Raw genomic sequence first — 20,528 nt, forward strand, 5'->3', positions numbered from 1 at the left:
AACAGAAATTTTAGTTTTCCCGCCAGGAATCAATTTGTTTTGTTGGTGCAAAGTGCAAAATGAGGTTTCTCAACCTGTTGGGGTTTCACAAACAGTTCACGCCTATAGTCGTTTGAAATCCGTCAAAAAAGCTTTGTTTGTTGTGGTCAGTGTTGAGAATAATTTTAGGTAATTATTAATAAGTTCTGAATACCAAGAAATTCCTTTCGTACCGCATTTACGGTAAGAATTGAATTTTTAAAGTTGATGCCGCTGCACTCGACTAGAAATGAGAGATGAAGTTTTTTCTGGAAATCTATAATTATTCTGGATATTAATAAAATGAATGGAAAAACTAATGAATTAGGGACTGGATGAGCGATTCAATTTTTTGGTGACTGATCAGATTCATCTTACTTTTTAAGATCTAGAGCTCATCAAAATATGAAAAATTAGAGCCGTTTTCCCGCACAAAGCCTAACTGAAAATTATTTAGTTATTATCAAGATGCCGAAATTCAATGATTGCTAAAATCGGATAGTCGTCATTATTGGGAATGATTAATTGCATCAAATTGCTTCTCTGCTTCTTAATAAGTAGTAAGCAGAAATCCCGCTAATAGATTATTTTACGTCTTTTTCTATCGGAACATCGCTCATCAAACCGGTTGTTCATATCCGAAGCTTTTTATCTGAGTTCTTATCATATCAGAGACAACGCTGATCATATTATGTAATGTTATTCTCAGGATTGTATGATCGGTCAAATAAATTCGAAATGGTTTTGAATTTACTTTTTTCCCTTGGTGTTAGCAAATATTCCCTTTCTAAACTTCACTTCAGGAACGTTTGCAGATGACCTTCTCGAGGCTCGAATTATCGAAATGTGACGCCCATCCCGCATCCGGTATATTATCCAAGAATATTTATGAATAAATTTCATGATAATATTTATATCTGTTTACTCAAAAACATCCTATCCCAAAAAAGGGAAGACACGAATATCAAAGAACCACAATTTTTTAAATAATCTGCGTTAAAAAAAATCGTTTTCGGAGTGTAGAATAGAGTACCAAAGAGGAACTCTTTGGTAATATCTTTGTTTTCTTTTGATGACAAAATAAGAATTTTTGTACGAATTATTGATAGATCTAATAACTTATATTGTAACTATTATCTTTGGTCAAAGAGTAACAAGAGTTGTTACTCTTTGCTTTGGTTATTATTATTAGGAATTATTTGAAATTGACAACTTCTCTGGTGCTTGATCAATCCACAGAACTTATCAGAGACGAGATTTGTTTGGTTATCTGGATATCTTTCGCTGTCCTCAAGTGATAAATAAACAAATGCAAAAGGTTGATGTTCATTTACTCTGCATGGTAAAAGTTGTTATTTATGGAAAAATTACCAGATATCCTTTCTCTATGGTTAATACCGAACGTGTGTAAAAAAGTTGAGGAAACAAACTCTCAAAAAATTATTGAGTTATGCGACTCAAAAAAATAAAACAATTTGAAACTCCCGAAGGATATAAGCAAAGCCAAATCACTGATTTTTTCAAAAGCTCGACATTGGGTAGACGAAAGCTTTTTGTGGAAGATTGTAGTAGATCCAAGATGCGGATTACTCAAGAATCAACTACAGATAATAATTCAGACAGTGATTTCGATGAAGCAACTCCAATTAAAAAGATCAAGCTTCCTTATCCTATTATTTCAGATGATGGTAAGATGATGCCATGTTTATCCTTTATTCATATTACTCCATGCAGTTCAAGTTTGATTGTCAAAATTGGTTAAATTTTCAGAAGATCAAAGCATTCCTGGCAACCCAAAGAAGAGTAGGAAATCAAAAGCAAAATCCAAAAGCCAAACTAGTAAAAATAGTATAGAAAAAAATAGAACTATAATCAAACTTAATAAACCTTCAAGCAGTAAAGAGCGGCAAAAAGAAAAATCTTCAGCAACAAAGACCAACCACAGTTCCGCTAAAGCATCAATTAATAAACTGATATTACATCCTGAAAGTGTAACCAAAAGTAAGGGTGGTGTCTCGAAACTTAGCAGCATTGAAGAAATGACATCGGAAAGTTTTGGTATATCCTCTGATTCAAACAGTTCAGGTAATACGCTTATGGGCAAAAAAATTCAAATTCTAAAATAATTTCACTCTTCTTTTTAGTCCTTGAGGAATCACGTAGTACTCCTTGTAAAAAAACGAAAATAAAGTTGATTTCAGAAGAGGGAACTTATCTCAGTTTACAAATTGTTTCTGGAATTTCTTCACCTAAAACACCAAGTTCTCCTAAAACACCAAGTTCTCCTAAAACACCAAGTTATTCTAAAACGTCAAGTTTTCCTAAAACACCTAGTTCTCCTAAAACACCAAATTCATCAAAAACATATAATTATCAAATTAATTATGCATCCCCATCATGCTCAACCACTCCGTCAGCAAGTAAAAGTAAACCTAAGAATCGGATACCAAAGACTGCAATTAAGAGTTCACCAAAAGTCGTACACTACCAAAAGAGTAGTATGGCTCCCACTCCAAATATAAAAGCAAAATCAGAAGAAGAAAAACTTAATTTTAAACCGATCGAATTATTGAAAGAATTATTCAAGGCCACCATGGAGGATAGAGATAAAAGGAAACTATTAACTAACACAGACATCGATGTGATTGAGGAGTTTCTCAGAATGGATATAAATCATCAATATTTTCTGGTGAAGTTACTCATTTATCTACCAATATGGTATAATGTACTAAAATTCTGTAGTTCAATAAAACTCGATCAGAAACTACCTGAAAAGGAACTCATTGCAATATATGATTACCATAAAGAGAACAATTTTATATTTACAGGTGAGCAATTTTTATGAGCATTGCATTGAATCTTTTTTCTGCGGAAGTACTCGTACAATATTTTGGAACAACTTTATCACAATCCTAATTGAAATTATTGTATATTATGAATTGATCATTTTCATCATTTTGCCCTGAAGCAACTGCAATAATATTTTTTGCCTAAATTTGTATTTCTTCAATCTGCAATATCTCCTGAAATATTGGCTGCAAAAGTATGCTGCGAGGGATACTTTTCATCGGGAAAAAATTCTGAAGAGGGGTCACATTTATTTCCATATTGATGCCTTCCATTCCAGTCAGAAGACCTTTACATAGGGTATATTATTTTTGAAATTAATCACAAATGTTAAATAGGTTATCCAAAAAGTTGACATATGAAATCATCTTTTCAAGCTATACAAAATTGTCTTGATCATTTTTCTATGTCTCTCCGTTTCCTCAGTGTCGGATAAAAAAGCCTGAAATGTGCATGTTTTTTCAAGACTAGTTCACGAAAAACCAATTGTTCACATCTATTCATTTTATGGCAATGAATTTACATGAAAACCTTCTCAAATAAATATTCTGGACTCTAGTGAAATCCCCCATGAAAATCTGACATCTGGTTCAGGAATTATGTAAAGACAAACAAAACTAATAAACACGCCGACTTTCATAAATAGTATAGGGATTGTTGTTTGTATAGAAAGCCCCATTGATTAAATGAGTGGAAATCATTATTCTTTTGTGGACATGAAGGAAATCTATGAAAAGTCTTAACGATTTCTTTTAGATATCACCAAGTTAAGCACAGATGAACTGCTCAATATGCTTCCACTACCAGATCTAAAGAAACTTGCGAAAGATGCAAAGATAAATTCACAAAAGAAGGCTGATATTATAGAAAGTCTCAAACGAAATTCTAGAGTACAATCAACATTGACAAGAGAGAAATCATCTGAAGACATATTGAGGGAGAATGCATATAAACATCTAGGGCTTTGTATAAAATTAAAAGAAGATGTGAAATCATCTTTCTATAAAGCCTATCTTTTGCAAACATATAGCAACACATCGTACTATATGGATATTCAAAATTACCTAAAAGATATGGGATATCTGAGAGTCCTTTATCCAAATTATACTGTTGAGGTTTTCACACCATTCAAGACAAAAGAACAATTTTCCAGGTAATCAGTTGATTTGATTTTTGTGTTAATCTTTTCTCATTGAGGAATATACAGGGTGTTTCACTAGAAGTATCTAGAGAATCGAATAAGCTTTTTGAAAGAAACTTTTCTACAAGTTTGTGTTGATGAGATGATTTTTGTCTTGGTTGTATTACCGGTTATACAGAAGTTGAACATAACGTTATTATTTCAATTGGGACTGATAATTTTTGGATTTCAACTATAGTTTATTTGAACTTCCTTATACCCAAACCTCACCTCAGATTTGATATAAAGATTATCTTGAATTAACTGTTATAACCTCTCGAAAATATTCAGTTTTAGGTTTTTGAGTTCCAGGTGTTGTATGAATGAACATTTTGTGTTCAACTACCACTTTTAGAGTCTTAGAGTCAATTTTGACCTAGCCTGAGAAATATTCTGATTAACTTACGCCCATTTGCAGGAACGTGAATTATAATTTAATGGTCCATTAAAAGTTCAATCCTGGATTAGACAATGTGCATATATAAAACATTGAATGAAGGTTAACGTTTATAATTGAATTATAATTGACGTGCCTGTAACTGGGTGTATGACAACCAGTAGAATCTAGGGTCTATTCTCTGAGGATAGTACAAATTTCAACTCTGCAACTTTTGTGATTAGGTAGTTGTAACAATTCAATTCCAATATCTCCTTGAGAAGTTTAAATAAACCTTAGTTGAAGAAATTTTAAAAATTTCGAAATGTAGTAACATATAGGGTGCCCCATTTGAAATAACAAAGTTTTGCTCATCTTTTGTTACAACCACCATGACAGGAAGATTTCTGTTGAATAAATCCTGGTCCTTCATTATGCTTCACAAATATGTATTTAAAAAAAATCATACTCGGTTTTCTAGATACTAGTGGATACTTTACTTGAAACATCCTGTGTATGCAATGAATTTTTTTAGGTTTTTTGAAGCTGTTTTGATGAAAATAGAACTTTCCCAAGCAATTGATCGTAAAGATACTGATACCACAAAAAATCTATGTATTCAAGCTTTTGAGAAGCTGCAAAACATAGATGTTGATGCGTGAGTATGAACTTTCATCTCAAAATAATTTACAAACTGAAACAAGACATTATCTAGAACATGGTAGTTGCCCTCAAAGGGGTGAAATTGGATTTTCTAAGGGGTAATATTCGGTAATGTTAATTTCAAAATTGTTTTTACTTCAAATCAAAAGAGGTTTTTCAATTATATCTCCCCAGAAAAACATACATATTAGGCACCTACTTTTAAGATTTGAAGCATCAAATTCTGCATCAACTGAGACTAAGCACAACAACCTATTTTTCACTTAGCTGAAAAATTTTTGGGGTAATCTACCATATATCACTCAATTTATGGGTGATGGCCTCATGGATTATCTAGAATTTCACCTGAGAGAAAACTAATAATGTTCACATTTTTAGAAAGTGGGATAGATATCAACTTGATTACTTACGAAAGTTCTCTGCAGAATATCTGTATATTGGTATTCTAAAGACTGGTATTCTGAAATTAACAAGATGTTATGATGATGTTAAGTCATGGCTTGAATTTTTAATAAAAAACTATCCAACAGACCATACGGTAGGATTTTGGTACAAGCAGTTAGCGCATATTATGACCACCCAACATTTCAAGAATTATGAAGCTGTAAGTGACGAAGGTTATTAAACGTGTCAAGAATTGAGCACAAAATCTATTTTAGGCCGCACAAATCGTTATTAAAGCCTTCCAATTCAACAAAAAAGAAGATATATTCGATTTCTTACAAATATATGAATTGAACAAATTGGCCCATAAAATTAAAACCACAAGGACCTACAAAGTACCCAGCTTATACTGTGATCAATTAGCTGCCCTTATCGAATCACCAATCGATGTCGATATTTTTCCAAAGAAATTTATCAAGGGATGTACTGATAGGAGGTAATATGTATATCTTTTGCAAATTTTCAAACGTGACATGGTTTCGATCAAGATCAAATTGAGTTTTTTTATTTGAGTATATTCAGTGACAATTTTTTTCCATTTTCAAGTTAAGAAGTTATTAGTTCGAAATTGCATTATTTTCAGTAAGAGTGTTTTAAAAATTGATTTTATCTTCTAGTGAGAATAATGCAATTGCTTTCATTAAAATAGTAGTGTTGTTGATTAATCAATATCATTATGTTCAAACTACAATATCAAATTTTCAGTGGAACATCCGGTAAAAGGATCTACTCCTACAGGGATGGTAACAATGATGTCACATATGGGCATGTGGAGACTATCGCCTTGAAATACTATTCAGATAATGAAAATTTTGAAGGTATTCATTGCGAAGGACAATTAATCGCGATTCTTTTCACCCTATTCTTTTGGGACATCATATATGAATATTATGTTCCTAGAACATTCATATCTGAACTACAAAATGCGCCATTAGATATGTATAGTAGTTCTTTCTACAAGAGCAGAAAGGAAGAGATCGAGTTGCGATTGGTGGACATATCTAGTAAATGGTCCACAGAAAAAATGGAAGCAGTTCTGAAGGAGAACTGGCAAAACCACTCACATGAACGATCCATCACAGATTTTGATAATTTGAAGAAAGATCTAGAAGAAGTTTTGAAAATGTTTCGTTGCATTGATAGAAGGGTTTTATCGAAAATCCTAGGTCGCTTGGCTACCAACTTCAAGAAATTTCGCAGTGGTTTGCCCGATTTGTTTTTGTGGAACAACCAAGAGTTAACGGTTAGTATTTCACAGTAGACATTGAAGTTTGCATTATTCTCCTGATTACTAATCGAAGTGGTTATTCACTTTCAGTGTAAATTCGTGGAGGTCAAAGGTGAGAATGATACTCTCCAACCAAATCAAATATTGTGGATCCAACATCTGCTTGATTCAGGTGCAAACGTGGAAGTTTGTCATGTGTCAGGTAAATCTTGTTAAAAATTTTTTAATTGAGCTGATGAACCAATTCATGCTCCTCCATACTCCCAATAAGGGGACTTTTAAATTATCTTGAATGAAAATAACTGTTCAGCTTCAAATACCCCAAAAATATCACTAGATTTTGAACTTTACGTTTGAGTCAACTTAACCTTTCACGTTCATCGTGAGCGAGCCTGATCGAATTCAAATGAAAAATTATTTTAGGAGTGGGTGCCAAGGGAAAAAAAGCCCCTGAACCTGAAAATTCAACTGATAAAAACACAGAAGAGGCTGACGAAGATGATGAATGAGACTTCCAACATATTTTGGATCGACGAAATAATCCATTTTAGATATTAATTTTGAAGAAATATTCTATTTTTATTGCCATATCAATACTATTAGAGTTTGAGTATATTTTATAACTTGTTATTATAAATATCACAAATAGTTTTTTGTGTAATTATTTTTTGAGGGAAAATATGAAAAAATCAAAAATAAAACTTGTTATCATCGTTTTATTGTGTAGTTCTCGAAACCCTTAGAAACGGTTAGTTCCTTCAGTAAACACCTATGTTGATTAATTAAAACAAGTTCAACCCAATTGAAAAAATCAATTTGAATTTATAAATAAAATAATATGATGAAAAACATTTTAAAACCCTAATACTAAGTCTTATTGTTAGCTAAACGTAAAACATGCAATATAACTTCATCGACAGTTTGATTATTCAACAACGCTTTCACAGCTTCATCATCTATAACAGCGGTAAACAACAATTTCGCATTTTCCCTCAATCTTCCTATATAATCGAAATCTTCATCGGAGACTGGCTCATGGCCACATCTTCTTATCACTGCGCCAAGAACCTTGTCAACAGGTGTGTCGGGGTAACCAAGTTCTTTCAAACATTCGTCGTCCACCAACACTGTTAACAATTCTTTTATAGACTCTGTCAGTGTGAACTCGTTCCAAACAGTGCTGTCGACAATACTTCTCTGATCGGTCTCGGCTGCTTCGGAAATAGCACCCAAAAGTTGCTGTTGGAGCCTCTTCTTCTCGGCCGATATCATTATGTCTTCCAGAAATTCTCTATGTCTAGCTCTCATGTGCCTCATCAAGCAATCTTGCCTTATGAAGGCCCTTCCGCAGTATTCACAAGTACATGGGACCTCTTTGTTGTGAGTCAATTTATGGAGCTTCAGTGAACTTTTAACCGAGAAAGATTTGCCGCATACGTCGCATGAGAAAGCTGAAATTGGAATGATTCTTAAGATTATGCAATTGAAATAATTAATTAATCCACTTACGTCTCTCCCCAGTATGTTGAATACTGTGCCTAGAGAGATCTTCCTTTCTGAAGAAAGTCTTATCACAATCTTTGCAACGAAGTGGTTCAGCCCCTTCGTGCATATATTTGATATGAGTTGTGAGCCGCAATTTCCTGTTAAAACCTCTGTTGCAATATTGGCAGACATAGGCATTCTCTCCAGTGTGATGAAAGATATGAGCTCGCAGTTGAGCTGCCTGGAAAGGTAAAATTCATGAATAGAGAGAACCAAAAATATCCCAACCTATTTAACTCAAAGGGCTTTCCAGTCATCGTGTAGTACACCACTACTAATTTTCACAGTTCAAGTAACGTTTCGTTCCCTTTCACGTCCGAAGTTTCATGAACTGACAGCTGTCATGTGTGCTGACTACTGTCAAGATAGTTAGGTTAGGTCTGTTTTGGCTAGTTAGCGCAGGCGTGAAGATCCAGTGCGTCAAGCCTATGGTACCGCCCGCCCGACTGGAAAGCAGCTTTAGAAATAGCAATTTCGTGTGTACCTGTATGAAACTTTTCCCGCAGAACTTGCAGGAATGCGGCTTTTCCCCTGTATGAGTCCGAACGTGCCTATTTAGTGTCTCCTTTGCCGCGAAACGATTGGGACAAAATTTACACTCATAAGGTTTCTCTCCGGTATGGACACGCGAATGTTTTTTCAAGGCTCCGGCTGAAGGAAACTTTTTCTCACATTGATCGCATCCGTAAGGTTTTTCCCCTGAAAACGTTTTGAAAATTGTAGATTGACGGCATGAGTCCACAATAATGCACAAATATTGAGCTGCTAAATTGTATGGTTGTTTTCTTACCGGTATGGGTTCGAACATGAACGTTCAGTAATCCTACTGAGGAAAATTCTTTGTTACAAAACTGACAATATCGCAATGTTTTTTCTTTCTTAACACCTGTATCGTGGATTTTCATATGCACTTTGTAATTATCCCTTCTGTAGAATTTCTTAGAACAAACCTGAAAAATCAAAATAAGAATAATTTGAAGTAAATGTGAATCCTAAGCATAAACATGAATGTTCATGAGAGATGAAATATTCCTACCTCACATTCGAACATTGGTTCTGCTTTATTACCCGCACAACCAGATATCTGCAAATGCCGATCTAAATGATACTTCCTAGTGAATTCTTTGTTGCAGACACACTTAACCAATTTGAAGCTATGGCTTTGCAAATGATTCTTGAAATCTTCTTTCCTCGTGCATGAAAATTTGCATTCCGAACACTTATAATTCTCCCCTTTCGGATGCTCCAAGCTGGTATGGCGATCCATAATGCTCTTTTGTGTGAAAAATTTTGAGCATATAGTACACTGATAATCTCCAACCTGAAAGTTGACCATTTTAATGAGTTTCTGATCCACTAAATATTCTTTTTCACTCACAGTATGTGTATTTGAATCAAGAGGGTCCCCACAGCATGCGCAAATCTGAAGAGTAAGAGGATCATCTTCAAAAACATCCTCATTAGGGTGACTTATAACTTTATGTCTCTTAAGTCCCTGTAGGAAAGGAAGAATTAGTAAATATCTGATTTAAAAAAATATATATATACTTACAACTGCAGTTTTGAACGATCTATTACATTTATTACATTGAAAATCACTTGACTGAGATGATGATTGTTTTTCTGGTACAACATTGCTAGCATTTTCACTAACAATAAAACTTTTCTCTTCGTATTCCGTATCCTGGGAATCGCTAGTGCCCAACTCCTCCATATATTTTTCAACTATAGTGTCATCATCGTTAGGATTCATAGATTCCTCCGATTCAATGAAATACTCCTGAACGTTATCATTAGAATTCTCAACAGAACTATAGTCATGCCTGAAAATCCAAACAGGGGAAATTTATATTCATCATCTTGCACTGAAACATTATACACGAACCTTACAATATAAGTTCCAACTATTTGATGGTCATTTTCAATTATCAGATTCTCATCTGAATTATCTTCATTATAAGCTCCAATAACAACAGCATTTGAAACCTCGTTTTCCATCAAAACATTCTTCAACTCTACAGTTTGTAATTCACATACTTCTTCATCAGCTTCACATTCATCATCATAATCATCATCATCTTCAGATTTTATTAAGCTGCTTTCCATAAGCATTTCTTTCTCATTCGTTTCTTCCATTCTGGCTATCAACTATTGTATCCTCATATACATATATCAAATTCAAAATGCAAATTTCGCGCTTTATATGCGATATTTATATACCTAAAATGTTCATTGGTAAATTTTGGACTGCCTAACTATTTCGTGATTAGTTTGCCCCAAGAAAAAACCAATATTAGGTGACTTTTGTTGCACTACGTAAGCAACTTCCTGTACGCGATTAGAAAGTAATTGAGGTTATTAGCCTTACCCTTCATCATCCGTTAACTTGATTCAGAACGAGATAATTAGCTTATAAGTTTTTCAAAATATGCACTTCGAATTAGGAAAAAATAATTTGCAAGGTATTTTGGGCCATATGAATCTAGACTGGAAATTCACAAACAAAAACAACGCCCCTTTCCAAGCTAAGGCAGACAACCGATATTACTCGAAAGCTTAAAATATGGAGATCAATGGAAGTCTACATGGAAATTGTCAGGGGCGAAAGACGCATAGAAATCTGATAATGACAGATGTCACTGCTACTGATTTGTGTTTGTGGTCACCTCTCCTTTGAATCAGAGACATTTTTCCTTTCTCTATGCTTTGAATATTTAATTTTTTCTTTGTCTCTGGTAACTTTTATAAAGCAGTGACACTGCATAACAATTCAACTCTTGTTATGAGAAATATTGATATTGCTCTACAGGGGGCATTCACAAAATAAATATTCCATGGGGACCCATAGCGTACTAGTGGCCATGAGGGACCATATACAGTGTGTTTCACGTAAGCGGGGGAGATATGCATGGAGAAGTTATTTCGGTAAACCCGTTTTTAAAAATGAATAAATCCTACAGATTTCATAATTGAATAGTAGTATCCGAAAACGGCAGACACTCATGTAGCACGTGAAAAGTACTGTCATGTTCATATAATTCACATATAGTCACCCTTTTCAAAATTGAGAGAGTCGCCTTCGTCAAACACCTTGTATAGGGAGACCGTAGTCACCTTATCTCTCAGAAAGCCATTTAAAAGTTGAAATAAAACAAATATATGTTCTTATTATTTATTATTGAAAATATTTCTACTGATACATTGAAATACATTATATCAGATTAACTATTATATACACAGAATAAACTATTTTTATTCTAGCTACTTAAATAGGAAAATAAATACCGTAACATTAACGATGCCTCAACACAAACAAATACAGCGTTATTTCATTTCAACCATATAGGAGAAGATTGGTCTAATATCCAGTGACTAAAAAATGTCCTCCATATATGTTTGAAATTACTCATCAAAACTTCTCTCTATTCTTAACCTTTTTCATTTCATTCATTATAACAGAAGGAACTAGATGCATGCTAGATGAGACATTTTGGCAGTATTAACTATAGTACAGCTGCACGAAGAAAGTCAAACGTCTCAAGTAAAAAGTATTTCAAAAATGATGATCTTAAGGACAGTCGTAATATACCTATCATCATTTTCATTAATGTTGACCTAAGTAAGTAGGTGTAAATCCTTTTATTTATTATTCAAAGGATGAGACAATATCCTGTAGATGAAATCACTTCGTATGTAGGCCCTACAGGTCAGTACTAAAATTTTCATAGTCCCGACAATTATGAGATATTATTCAGAATTGGATTTGAATCAGATATATAAACCTACAATATAGAAACCTGACCAGTAACTTTCTGCATTGAGTATTAAGTTATTATATTTTATTGAATCACTTAATACTCGATGCTTTCAGTTGATGTTGCCCTTGTGGTTCATGTAACCATTGAACGAATGTGGTAACATCTTGTCTATGGCGGTTCTCCTCATTTTGGTGCACGTGGCCAAAAGTGCACACCCCAACAAACACATCAAAGTACCTCCAATGGCCAGGAGGGCTGAGAACCAACCTGTTTTCATACAGACGTTTCCAGGATCACCATGGTTCACTGAAAAAAGTAACTGAATCGTGGCAATATTGTGAAAAACGTGGCTAATTTTACCTGATAGGGTGAGATTCCTGTCCTCGTCAGATTCTCCTTCTTGTAATACCCTCAGAGACTGGAACAGATTCAAGTTTTCGGATAAACTAGGAGGGGTGATCAAGGATGAATTTCCTGTTGAGATGGACCTCTTTCTCAGGTTTTTCACGTTCCTCCAGTGGCAAGGTTGGCTCTGGAATGAGATTTTACTTAGAACGATTGTGTTGGACTTTATCACTTTGAGCTCTACGATAATTTTTCTGGGAGATACGCTTGTCGAAAATGACGGGGTCAGTTAAATAATTGTCAAAACCAAACGGTTACACCGAGGTCGATGAAATCTCGAGATTTATTAATAGAAGAGTTGCTCTTTCAGATCATGTGTCAGATTTAGTTTTGCCATGATTTTTCTGCGACTGCAACTTTCTGTCGAAAGTTGACCTTAGAAAAATTTCGAAAAAGATGGGGTCAGTTAAAACTTCTTCAAACTAAACGTTTGCACTTACCGGGCATCTTCCATGGCACATCCTAACATCACACTCAATATACAGAGCAGGTGATCCCGTGAATCTGAAGGTTTTCATGTAGGCGAATACCTGGGTTTCGAAGAGGCCTGCCTCAGACCACGATCCTCTAAATCTGGATATCAACTTGTCGTCAACTGGGCACCTTGAAAATAAACGACAAACTCACAAATTCGATTTGTAAACCATTTATATTGAAAAATGAATTCTCATTCTTTACATCTTCAAAGACCAATTTACTACACTGAACAAATCTTTCCATTATGTACACCTTTTAACTTGGAAAAATTCTCACCCATATTCATCAATCAACTGTATCTTCTTCGTTGCCCCGTTGTGAGCATAGCAGTCATTTACAACGATATCGAAGCCATCTGAAAAAAAACCTTCGGTTTCATCCGTAATCGCACAAAAATTTGGACTCACCATATTTGCTTCGCATGTATATTATCAAAGTGAGGGGATCTCCAACTCTCACTGGACCTGTTACCCTATTTCCAGAAGTGCCATACCCATATCTTATCTCCATGTAACATTCCGGGGGTGTCAAGGTGAACACTACTGGGTTTCCAGTTGCAACCCTAGAAATAAGGCCATTTTTCACAAGTGAAAACAATTAGGAAATTCCGAAAATGATTCCAAACAAGAGATTTAATTCTTATGTAGCAGACAGTTGGATGGTTCGGAGGTAGCCTCTTTACCAGCGCCATCTGTCCGCTCAACTTATAAGGTATTTCTTCAATTCAACAAAAAGATTCTTATGGTAACTCACTCTACGTCCAGAAAAGGAAAAGTAACCGTTTTCCAAAAATCGTAGCCGTATTCGCAAGTAACTTTGAAGTGTTCATCGAATTCCTCCTCAATTAGCGGGTTATACTGGACGGTGACGGTGTTCCACATAAAGTTTTTCTGAAAAGACAAGGGTGATTTCAGCCATTGATGGCTTGGTCGAAAATGTTGACTTTTCTTAGTTTTCATACAGAAACCAATGGCAACAATTTCAATAGGTCAAGAATTATCCAAATCTAACACTATGAATATTTGAAGATTACTCTTCAATATCAACTTCTTTACCGTTGGTGCTTTACTGTTATCCTCGTTATGAGTGTTCTTTCCTAGAGTACCGCATCTGTTGAGCTGTATGTAGAATTCGTAGTAATCCCTCCCTGTACCGTTGATGTACATGCAGTCAGGATCATAAGCATAGCCTGAAATTCGAGAGATCCCAGATCATTTTGTTCAATATAAAGAGATTTGTTCCTACCAGCTGAATAGACCAAACCATTGAAGGTCCCATTGAATCCTACCCTGATTTTCATGTAATCGTCTTGGCATTCTGCTTCGATATCTGGAATCAAACGACAAACAGATCAGTCGTCTAGATTTAAACTCAAATTTCATCCCAAGAAAGAACCTGGAAGTGTTTTCAAGAAATTGCTTACGGTTTGATTCACCAAGAGTCCTAAGAAGATTTGCAAAAGGACAGCAACTCTTAGAAATTATGCGACATAATATAAATATCGTTATTATACTATATTTTCTTCCCTATTGATCTTGATTTTCATTAAGAGTCTTGGCTCGAATATGACTTCTGCTTTAGAATGCTTTTTCTAGCATGAAATTGTGAGGTAACTGATTTGAATTTTCGATTGAAGACCTACATGTTGAGACCGTTCTAGGTCTGGAATAGCATCAGCGGTCAACCATATCCTATTCTTCATTCATTTTGATGAAAGTGAATCTTGTTTTGACCATGGACAATACATATGAATAATGTATTATCGCTAGAAATGGGTCAGTTTTGAGATAGTTAAAAATACAGCCTTGGTTAAGTGCAAAGAAGTTCATATAACATGAAAAACTCATGCTTAGGTCTGTGGGCCAATGAAGTTGATAGGGTTTGTAGCATTTCGTGATTAAAACTACTCACGTTGTACCCTTGTGGTATTATGTCTGAATTTCCTGTACTCCCTATCCCATGTGTCCACGGGTAATTTCCAGTCCACTTCTTCTGGAGCAGAAGGGATTTCTCTATCTCCCACTGGTGGTAAAGGAACATAACCTGCAGTATCTCCTATGAAAATTACCTGTAAACGAAATTCAATATTTCTAATTTTCAGTTATCAATCAGTTTTCCTGTGTTCAGGTACTTTTGAGCTTATTAATGCTGTCAATGCATAGTACTCCATATCAATGATGATTACCGAGCTAATCTATCTATTATTATGTGTTAAATGAATTAATTTTCTGGTCTGATTAACAGGTAGCGAAAAGTGTTAATGAATTTCGTGGTCATAAAAGTTTTTATGTCAGTGTCATATGGTCGATCACATCTCCATTAGCTTGTGCAAGAATTAAGACACGATTTCAATAGGGGATTTGACTTCCTCAGAGAATAGAGACTGTTATTACGCCCAGTCAAATATTTAGCCTTTAGAATGACAATTTTCGATCAAAGGTTTACAATTTCAATCGTTAGTAAACATTGCAAGCATTATTTATCATATTACCAAGCTTACCCACATTTTAACTGATCCACCAATTTCATGGTCTACTTTTTCTGTCGCTGAGATTTCCCGAGAGTATTTATATGTTAGTAAGTCATCAAATTATTCAAAGAGAATCTGAGCAGACATACCTAATTGTTCAGAGATATGGAAAGTTTGTTTTTCTCAATGAAAGTTATCCATCATAATTACATGTAAGTTTAACACCACAAGAAGGAGAGACTTGTGATTAGATCCCAACCTTCATTGAAAAGTGCATATTCGAAGCAAAAATTGAGGGTGAACAAGGACCAAGGTATATATTTTATGTTTTAAAGGTGGTTGTGTTGCAGTGAGACCAAGATCTAATCTGCTCCTTCGCATTCAGCATATATTCAAAGAACAAATGCACATACATATGCAAAAACCTCTATAAATTGTATTTTACGAAAGTAATACAGGTCTTTTCCAATTTCCGACCGAAACAAGAAGGGTATTAATGAAACATCCACTTCCGATCAGCAGAAACTCCTTGGAAGTCACTCAAAACCGTCATCGGTGATGTTTTACGCCCCTAAGGACCTTGGCGTCAAGAAATTTCACGCTTTCCTCGACAATTAAGATAGCTAAATGAGAGGAAATTGCGATACTCGCAAGGAAACCGATGGTTCGTTTCGGACATCAGTTTTTCATAACCGCAATTATTCCGTATTTCAAAGATGGTACCGATATGTCGCTCCGCAGAAGTGATCCAACGATTTGCGAAGCTGGACTCCATAGACGGCGCTAGAGCCAGTTTCGTAAGGAACATCCAGACGCGATCTTCGAGATGTTATTGCCAAATGTACCTTCGTATGTCTTAATGTGAGAGCAATACAATGGGAACCGATGGTTATCGTTAAGTTCGAATAGATCGGAATCGATGCTATTGAATTTTTTCTGCATATTATCATTCGAGATCCGGCTCGAAGGACCATTATAATTCTCATATATCTTTCACGTTTTCCGCTTCTTTTCTCATCAATTCTCATCCTTTATGTATTGGAGTCATTACAAAGATTTCTAAGAAAACACATGAAGAGTTTCATACAAACGAGATTGACTATTTTCGAGTTCTTCGTTAGGTATCATGTAGGGAGTTGGATTTCTTGATCAAATATCTATTATATAATAATTCGCATTGAATTCTTCCTATCGTATACCGAAGCGCAGATCTCCTGCTACAGTTCTTCTTCCATAAGTACCTATACTGTTATTAAAATTATATACAACATAACATGATGTACAGGGTCATTGAAATGAAATGGAAGTTGCGTTTATTAATTTATAGTTCTTGTACATCCCAAGGAACTCTCGTTATGCGTATCTTTCAGTTTTGAAATAACGGATATAACATCTCGTAATCAAGAATCAGTTCAGACAAATGAAGAATAAATCATCTTATTCCCATCTGACAAGAATCTAGCGTATACTAATCGGAAGATTCAAGGCAGTATGAAATATGAAACTTTTTTGGAATCGTTGAAAATAATAATCTAGTATCATAGAGCCAAAAATCCTTAATTTCTATACATAGAAATTTCAGAACTAAATGAGTATAGGGTATGGAGATATGGGGAAATTATTTCAGTATACTAAATTTATGATGATTCTGTCTTCGTCTAGTAACCCTGAATATTTGTTGCAGTAAAACTCACAGATTCACTGGCATCCTGGGTAAGAGCTTCTCTCGAATGATTTTTCATATCGGACGAAGATACAGATGATTCAACGGAAGGTATGATGGTACCATTAGACTGATCTGGTTCTGCACGAATGGATCTAGACACGCTGCTGACGCTGTAGTCCATAGAGGTTGACATCCCTTCGGTTTTTGAGTTGACAAGCTGGAAAATATTTCGTATTACTTATATTGTCCATTCTCAGATTTCATCAGAAAAACTGCCGTTGATTTGAAAATCGATAAATGAAGTGGTTATTTTATGTAAAGCTGAAGGAAATATTAGATACATTCTGAATTGTATTATTGAATAGTGCAGATACTGATAAAATTTACATATTCTAAATGAAGACTTTCATAGATGATCAGGGGCAGTTTTTGTTAAAATTCCAACGGAATATACTTACATCAGGAACAGTAGCTAACAGAATTCCCACCATGAAAGCAGATTGCCATCTGAAAATAAGAAATTAGTGATTCTTTGGTTGGAGTATTTGGTTTCGTATTTTGATGAAATGCTTTTATTTCGTCCTTTGTTTTAGATTCTCCAGTTCCATTATGAGTCTACTTATTATCTTCACTCTCATTACTATTCAGCGAGTTTGTGTATAAGAACATGAAAACGATACAATACAAGAAAAAACCTGTAAGGTATAAAGGGTTGCCCACAAACCTTGTGTATGAACGAATATATATGGCAAATAAATTATGAAGAATTTTCTTTATATCCCATCAGTTGTAGAATTCGAACAGATTCAAAACAGATTAATTTTTTTCCCACTTATCATGTTCAGTAATGGAATTGATCGAGTGAAAGAGCATGTACAAACAGCAATAAGTGCATACACTGTTCCAGCTTTTTCCAACGGACGCTTAATGATGCTATTATCCATCTCTAGTTTACTCGGTGAAATACGAAATATTGACCTTCAGCTCAGTTATATTTCAGTTAAGGCAAAAACAATTAAATTACGTTTAAAGTGAGCCGTTTTTCCTACAATCTTAACAGTCAACAAGAGGTATTCTTGCACCAGGCACCATGAAGATGTTCCGTTAATTTAACACCATGTGTGTACTCGGATGTAGGAGAATAGATGTCATAGTAAAACGATTATATTTCTGGAAAAATTGCCGGGTTTCGAGATACGGATTTGAAAGTCCGTTGAACCATCTTCGATAATTATTGGTGGTTTGTTGCAGAAGGTTGCAGAATGGTTTGTTGATTGAAGGGAGTTGAGAGGAGAATACTTGTCAGATCGACTTGATAGGAAGATCAGATGCCGAAAATTTAAAAGGAACAAAAAAGCTCCGCATCTGCCTCCTGTGAGGATTGAACTCACGACCCCTGGTTTACAAGACCAGTGCTCTGCCACTGAGCTAAAGAGGCTACCGGCTAACAGGATAGTATTAGAGGTACATACAAATAACAAGAAAATTGAAACATTTCTTGTTTTTTGATTTGGGGAGTTTCATGTAGGTATACAAATTCCATCTCATATTTTTCACTATCCACCAGATACTACCAAAAAATTCATAAGCTGAGAGAAATTCAAACATGGTTTCGTAAATAGGATTTTTTTAATCTTCTTTTCCTTGTTTCAGTCTTTAAAATTAGTCGATTATGGCCAAAAAAGTGGTTGTAGACTGCACTCAATTTCTGTATAAGATAACTTCAATTTATTTAGCCTAGTTTGCGCAAAGAAGAATGGAGCGACGAATTTTCGAAATCTATATGTCTCAAAAAGTCAACTCCTATTATCAGGCAGGAGGATATTTTATTTTTATTCTTTCCAAATCGATTCCAATGATTCAAATGCCGAAGATAAAAATCTATCGAGTTATATTGAAGAATATTCTAGCTCAGCAAGTTTTATAGACAATTCTCAATAAGATACCGCAAAGCGCCAAAGAAAATCACGAAGTAATTACATTCTCAAATTGAAAACATAAATTTTACAAAGACACGCCCATAGTATAATGATAATTTTCTTCAATATATTTTCTAACGATGAAATGAAACTTCGAAACAAAATCGAGCAGACAACAACAATTAATAGATGGAAATTTTCCAGTTTACTTTATATCGTGAATATTATTACATTTCAGAAACGTTTATTTTACATGTTGAAGATTTGATTTACAATACCATATAAATGGATGGGTGAATTTTTAAGATAAGGAATTTTGATGATTCCAAGTACCTATATAGTAGATCGGATCCATCAAAATTTTATGAATTGTATTTTCTTTTATGTTCTTGGTTAAGACATAGGTATCTATTTTCAAATTTCCATACCCTATTTCGTTTAACGCTCGTTATGGGTAGGTACATGTAAGGGATCAGTGAAACTTTTGAATTGAATGTCTTTCAGCAGTTGAATGATTTTCATAGGGTTTTGAATATAGGTACCTAACTATTCCAATCAATCGATCGGAAGATAATTAAAATAAATCGGAGTCAAAGCTCGAAAGCTCCCAACTTTATTGTCGTTTTTCGAAAAATTACGAATAATAACAAAAGGCAACGATCAGAATAACTTCCATCCAGCAAACTCAGAAACCATTGATGCCCATTTGAACATTACAAACCGTTTTCAATTCTTGACACATGAATTCACCATATCAAATCAATCTTCACACTCTGCGAGCATTGAAACTCATGAATTTCATGAAAGTAAAAGTACGCAACAATTATTCATAACTTACCGTATAATGAAATCCATGCTTGCTATGATTTAAAAGTATCGAACATCAACAATAGAAAGAGGAAAAAATCGTATTTCACTAATTTCCTAAAATCGCACTAATGTGAGAAAACTGATCGAAACTGCAAAGAAGTCGATGTAAAACTGACTCGCGTAACCAAAAAAAAAACGCAGGAACCACACTGTTAGAGCTCAAGACTTTGATGGAACACCTGAGGAGGATGGCGCACTTCTTGTGTGTAAACTTGAGGAATCTGATGGTTTTGCGAGTGGGTAAAGCACAGAAGGAATGGTACTTGAACGACTGTACTCCATCAGTTATCCCCCCTAGGTTTTTTCAGATGGTTCTAAATGATTTTGGGGAGGTGTGGGGGGAATCAGTTTTCGTAGATCAATGTACATCTAATTGACACTGACATTAGGTGTTACCGCAATTAACAATAATTTTTTCCAATTCTAGCGTTTCTAGACGTTGAAGGTGGCGTTCTTTCAATTCAACTAGTGAGCTAGTGAGCAAATCTTGCAAAAACATCGGAAGGATAGATTTCTCTCAATGTTTTCAAACAATTTTTTGTTGTTTTTTCCCTGGAAACTTTGAGACTTATATTGTATATTTTTTTAAATTTTCGAATCCTAATTTAGGACTTTAGGATTTACTTACAGTACCTATACATGTTTGTATACACAGGGAGTCC

At 34.8% G+C, this 20,528-nt stretch overlaps 3 protein-coding genes and 1 non-coding gene across 5 annotated transcripts; 1 reads left to right on the top strand and 3 right to left on the bottom strand.

Moving 5' to 3' along the window:
• On the top strand, nt 1–7,473 carry LOC123307323 (fanconi-associated nuclease 1-like). Its single transcript, XM_044889577.1, has 11 exons — nt 1–168; nt 1,546–1,706; nt 1,789–2,103; nt 2,163–2,846; nt 3,622–4,018; nt 4,957–5,079; nt 5,463–5,688; nt 5,744–5,964; nt 6,234–6,771; nt 6,847–6,958; nt 7,180–7,473. Exons 2-11 carry the CDS (start codon nt 1,598–1,600, stop codon nt 7,263–7,265), a joined length of 2,811 nt encoding a protein of 936 aa, XP_044745512.1. The 5' UTR covers nt 1–168; nt 1,546–1,597; the 3' UTR covers nt 7,266–7,473.
• Nucleotides 7,459–10,899, bottom strand: LOC123307324 (oocyte zinc finger protein XlCOF6). Its single transcript, XM_044889578.1, has 9 exons — nt 10,670–10,899; nt 10,187–10,521; nt 9,854–10,124; nt 9,680–9,796; nt 9,338–9,622; nt 9,092–9,251; nt 8,786–9,000; nt 8,266–8,482; nt 7,459–8,207 (listed from the first exon to the last, which is right to left on the bottom strand). Exons 2-9 carry the CDS (start codon nt 10,435–10,437, stop codon nt 7,624–7,626), a joined length of 2,100 nt encoding a protein of 699 aa, XP_044745513.1. The 5' UTR covers nt 10,438–10,521; nt 10,670–10,899; the 3' UTR covers nt 7,459–7,623.
• A 1,200-nt stretch (nt 10,900–12,099) lies between these two features.
• LOC123307640 lies at nt 12,100–20,134 on the bottom strand. Of its 2 annotated transcripts, XM_044890028.1 has the most exons (12): nt 19,835–20,132; nt 17,536–17,584; nt 17,106–17,294; nt 14,853–15,009; nt 14,187–14,270; nt 13,997–14,130; nt 13,695–13,831; nt 13,349–13,503; nt 13,218–13,296; nt 12,905–13,067; nt 12,420–12,591; nt 12,100–12,365 (listed from the first exon to the last, which is right to left on the bottom strand). In XM_044890028.1, exons 1-12 carry the CDS (start codon nt 19,849–19,851, stop codon nt 12,169–12,171), a joined length of 1,533 nt encoding a protein of 510 aa, XP_044745963.1. In that variant the 5' UTR covers nt 19,852–20,132; the 3' UTR covers nt 12,100–12,168. The 2 variants fall into 2 exon arrangements, with proteins under 2 accessions (XP_044745963.1, XP_044745962.1); XM_044890027.1 differs by having other exon boundaries at nt 12,100–12,591; nt 19,835–20,134.
• Nucleotides 18,444–18,515, bottom strand: Trnat-ugu. Its single transcript has one exon. It is a non-coding gene; the product is annotated as a tRNA-Thr (tRNA).
• Nucleotides 20,135–20,528: the final 394 nt, after the last annotated feature.

The sequence above is a fragment of the Coccinella septempunctata genome, chromosome 2, assembly GCF_907165205.1.
Source record: "Coccinella septempunctata chromosome 2, icCocSept1.1, whole genome shotgun sequence".
NCBI classification, from domain to species: domain Eukaryota; kingdom Metazoa; phylum Arthropoda; class Insecta; order Coleoptera; family Coccinellidae; genus Coccinella; species Coccinella septempunctata.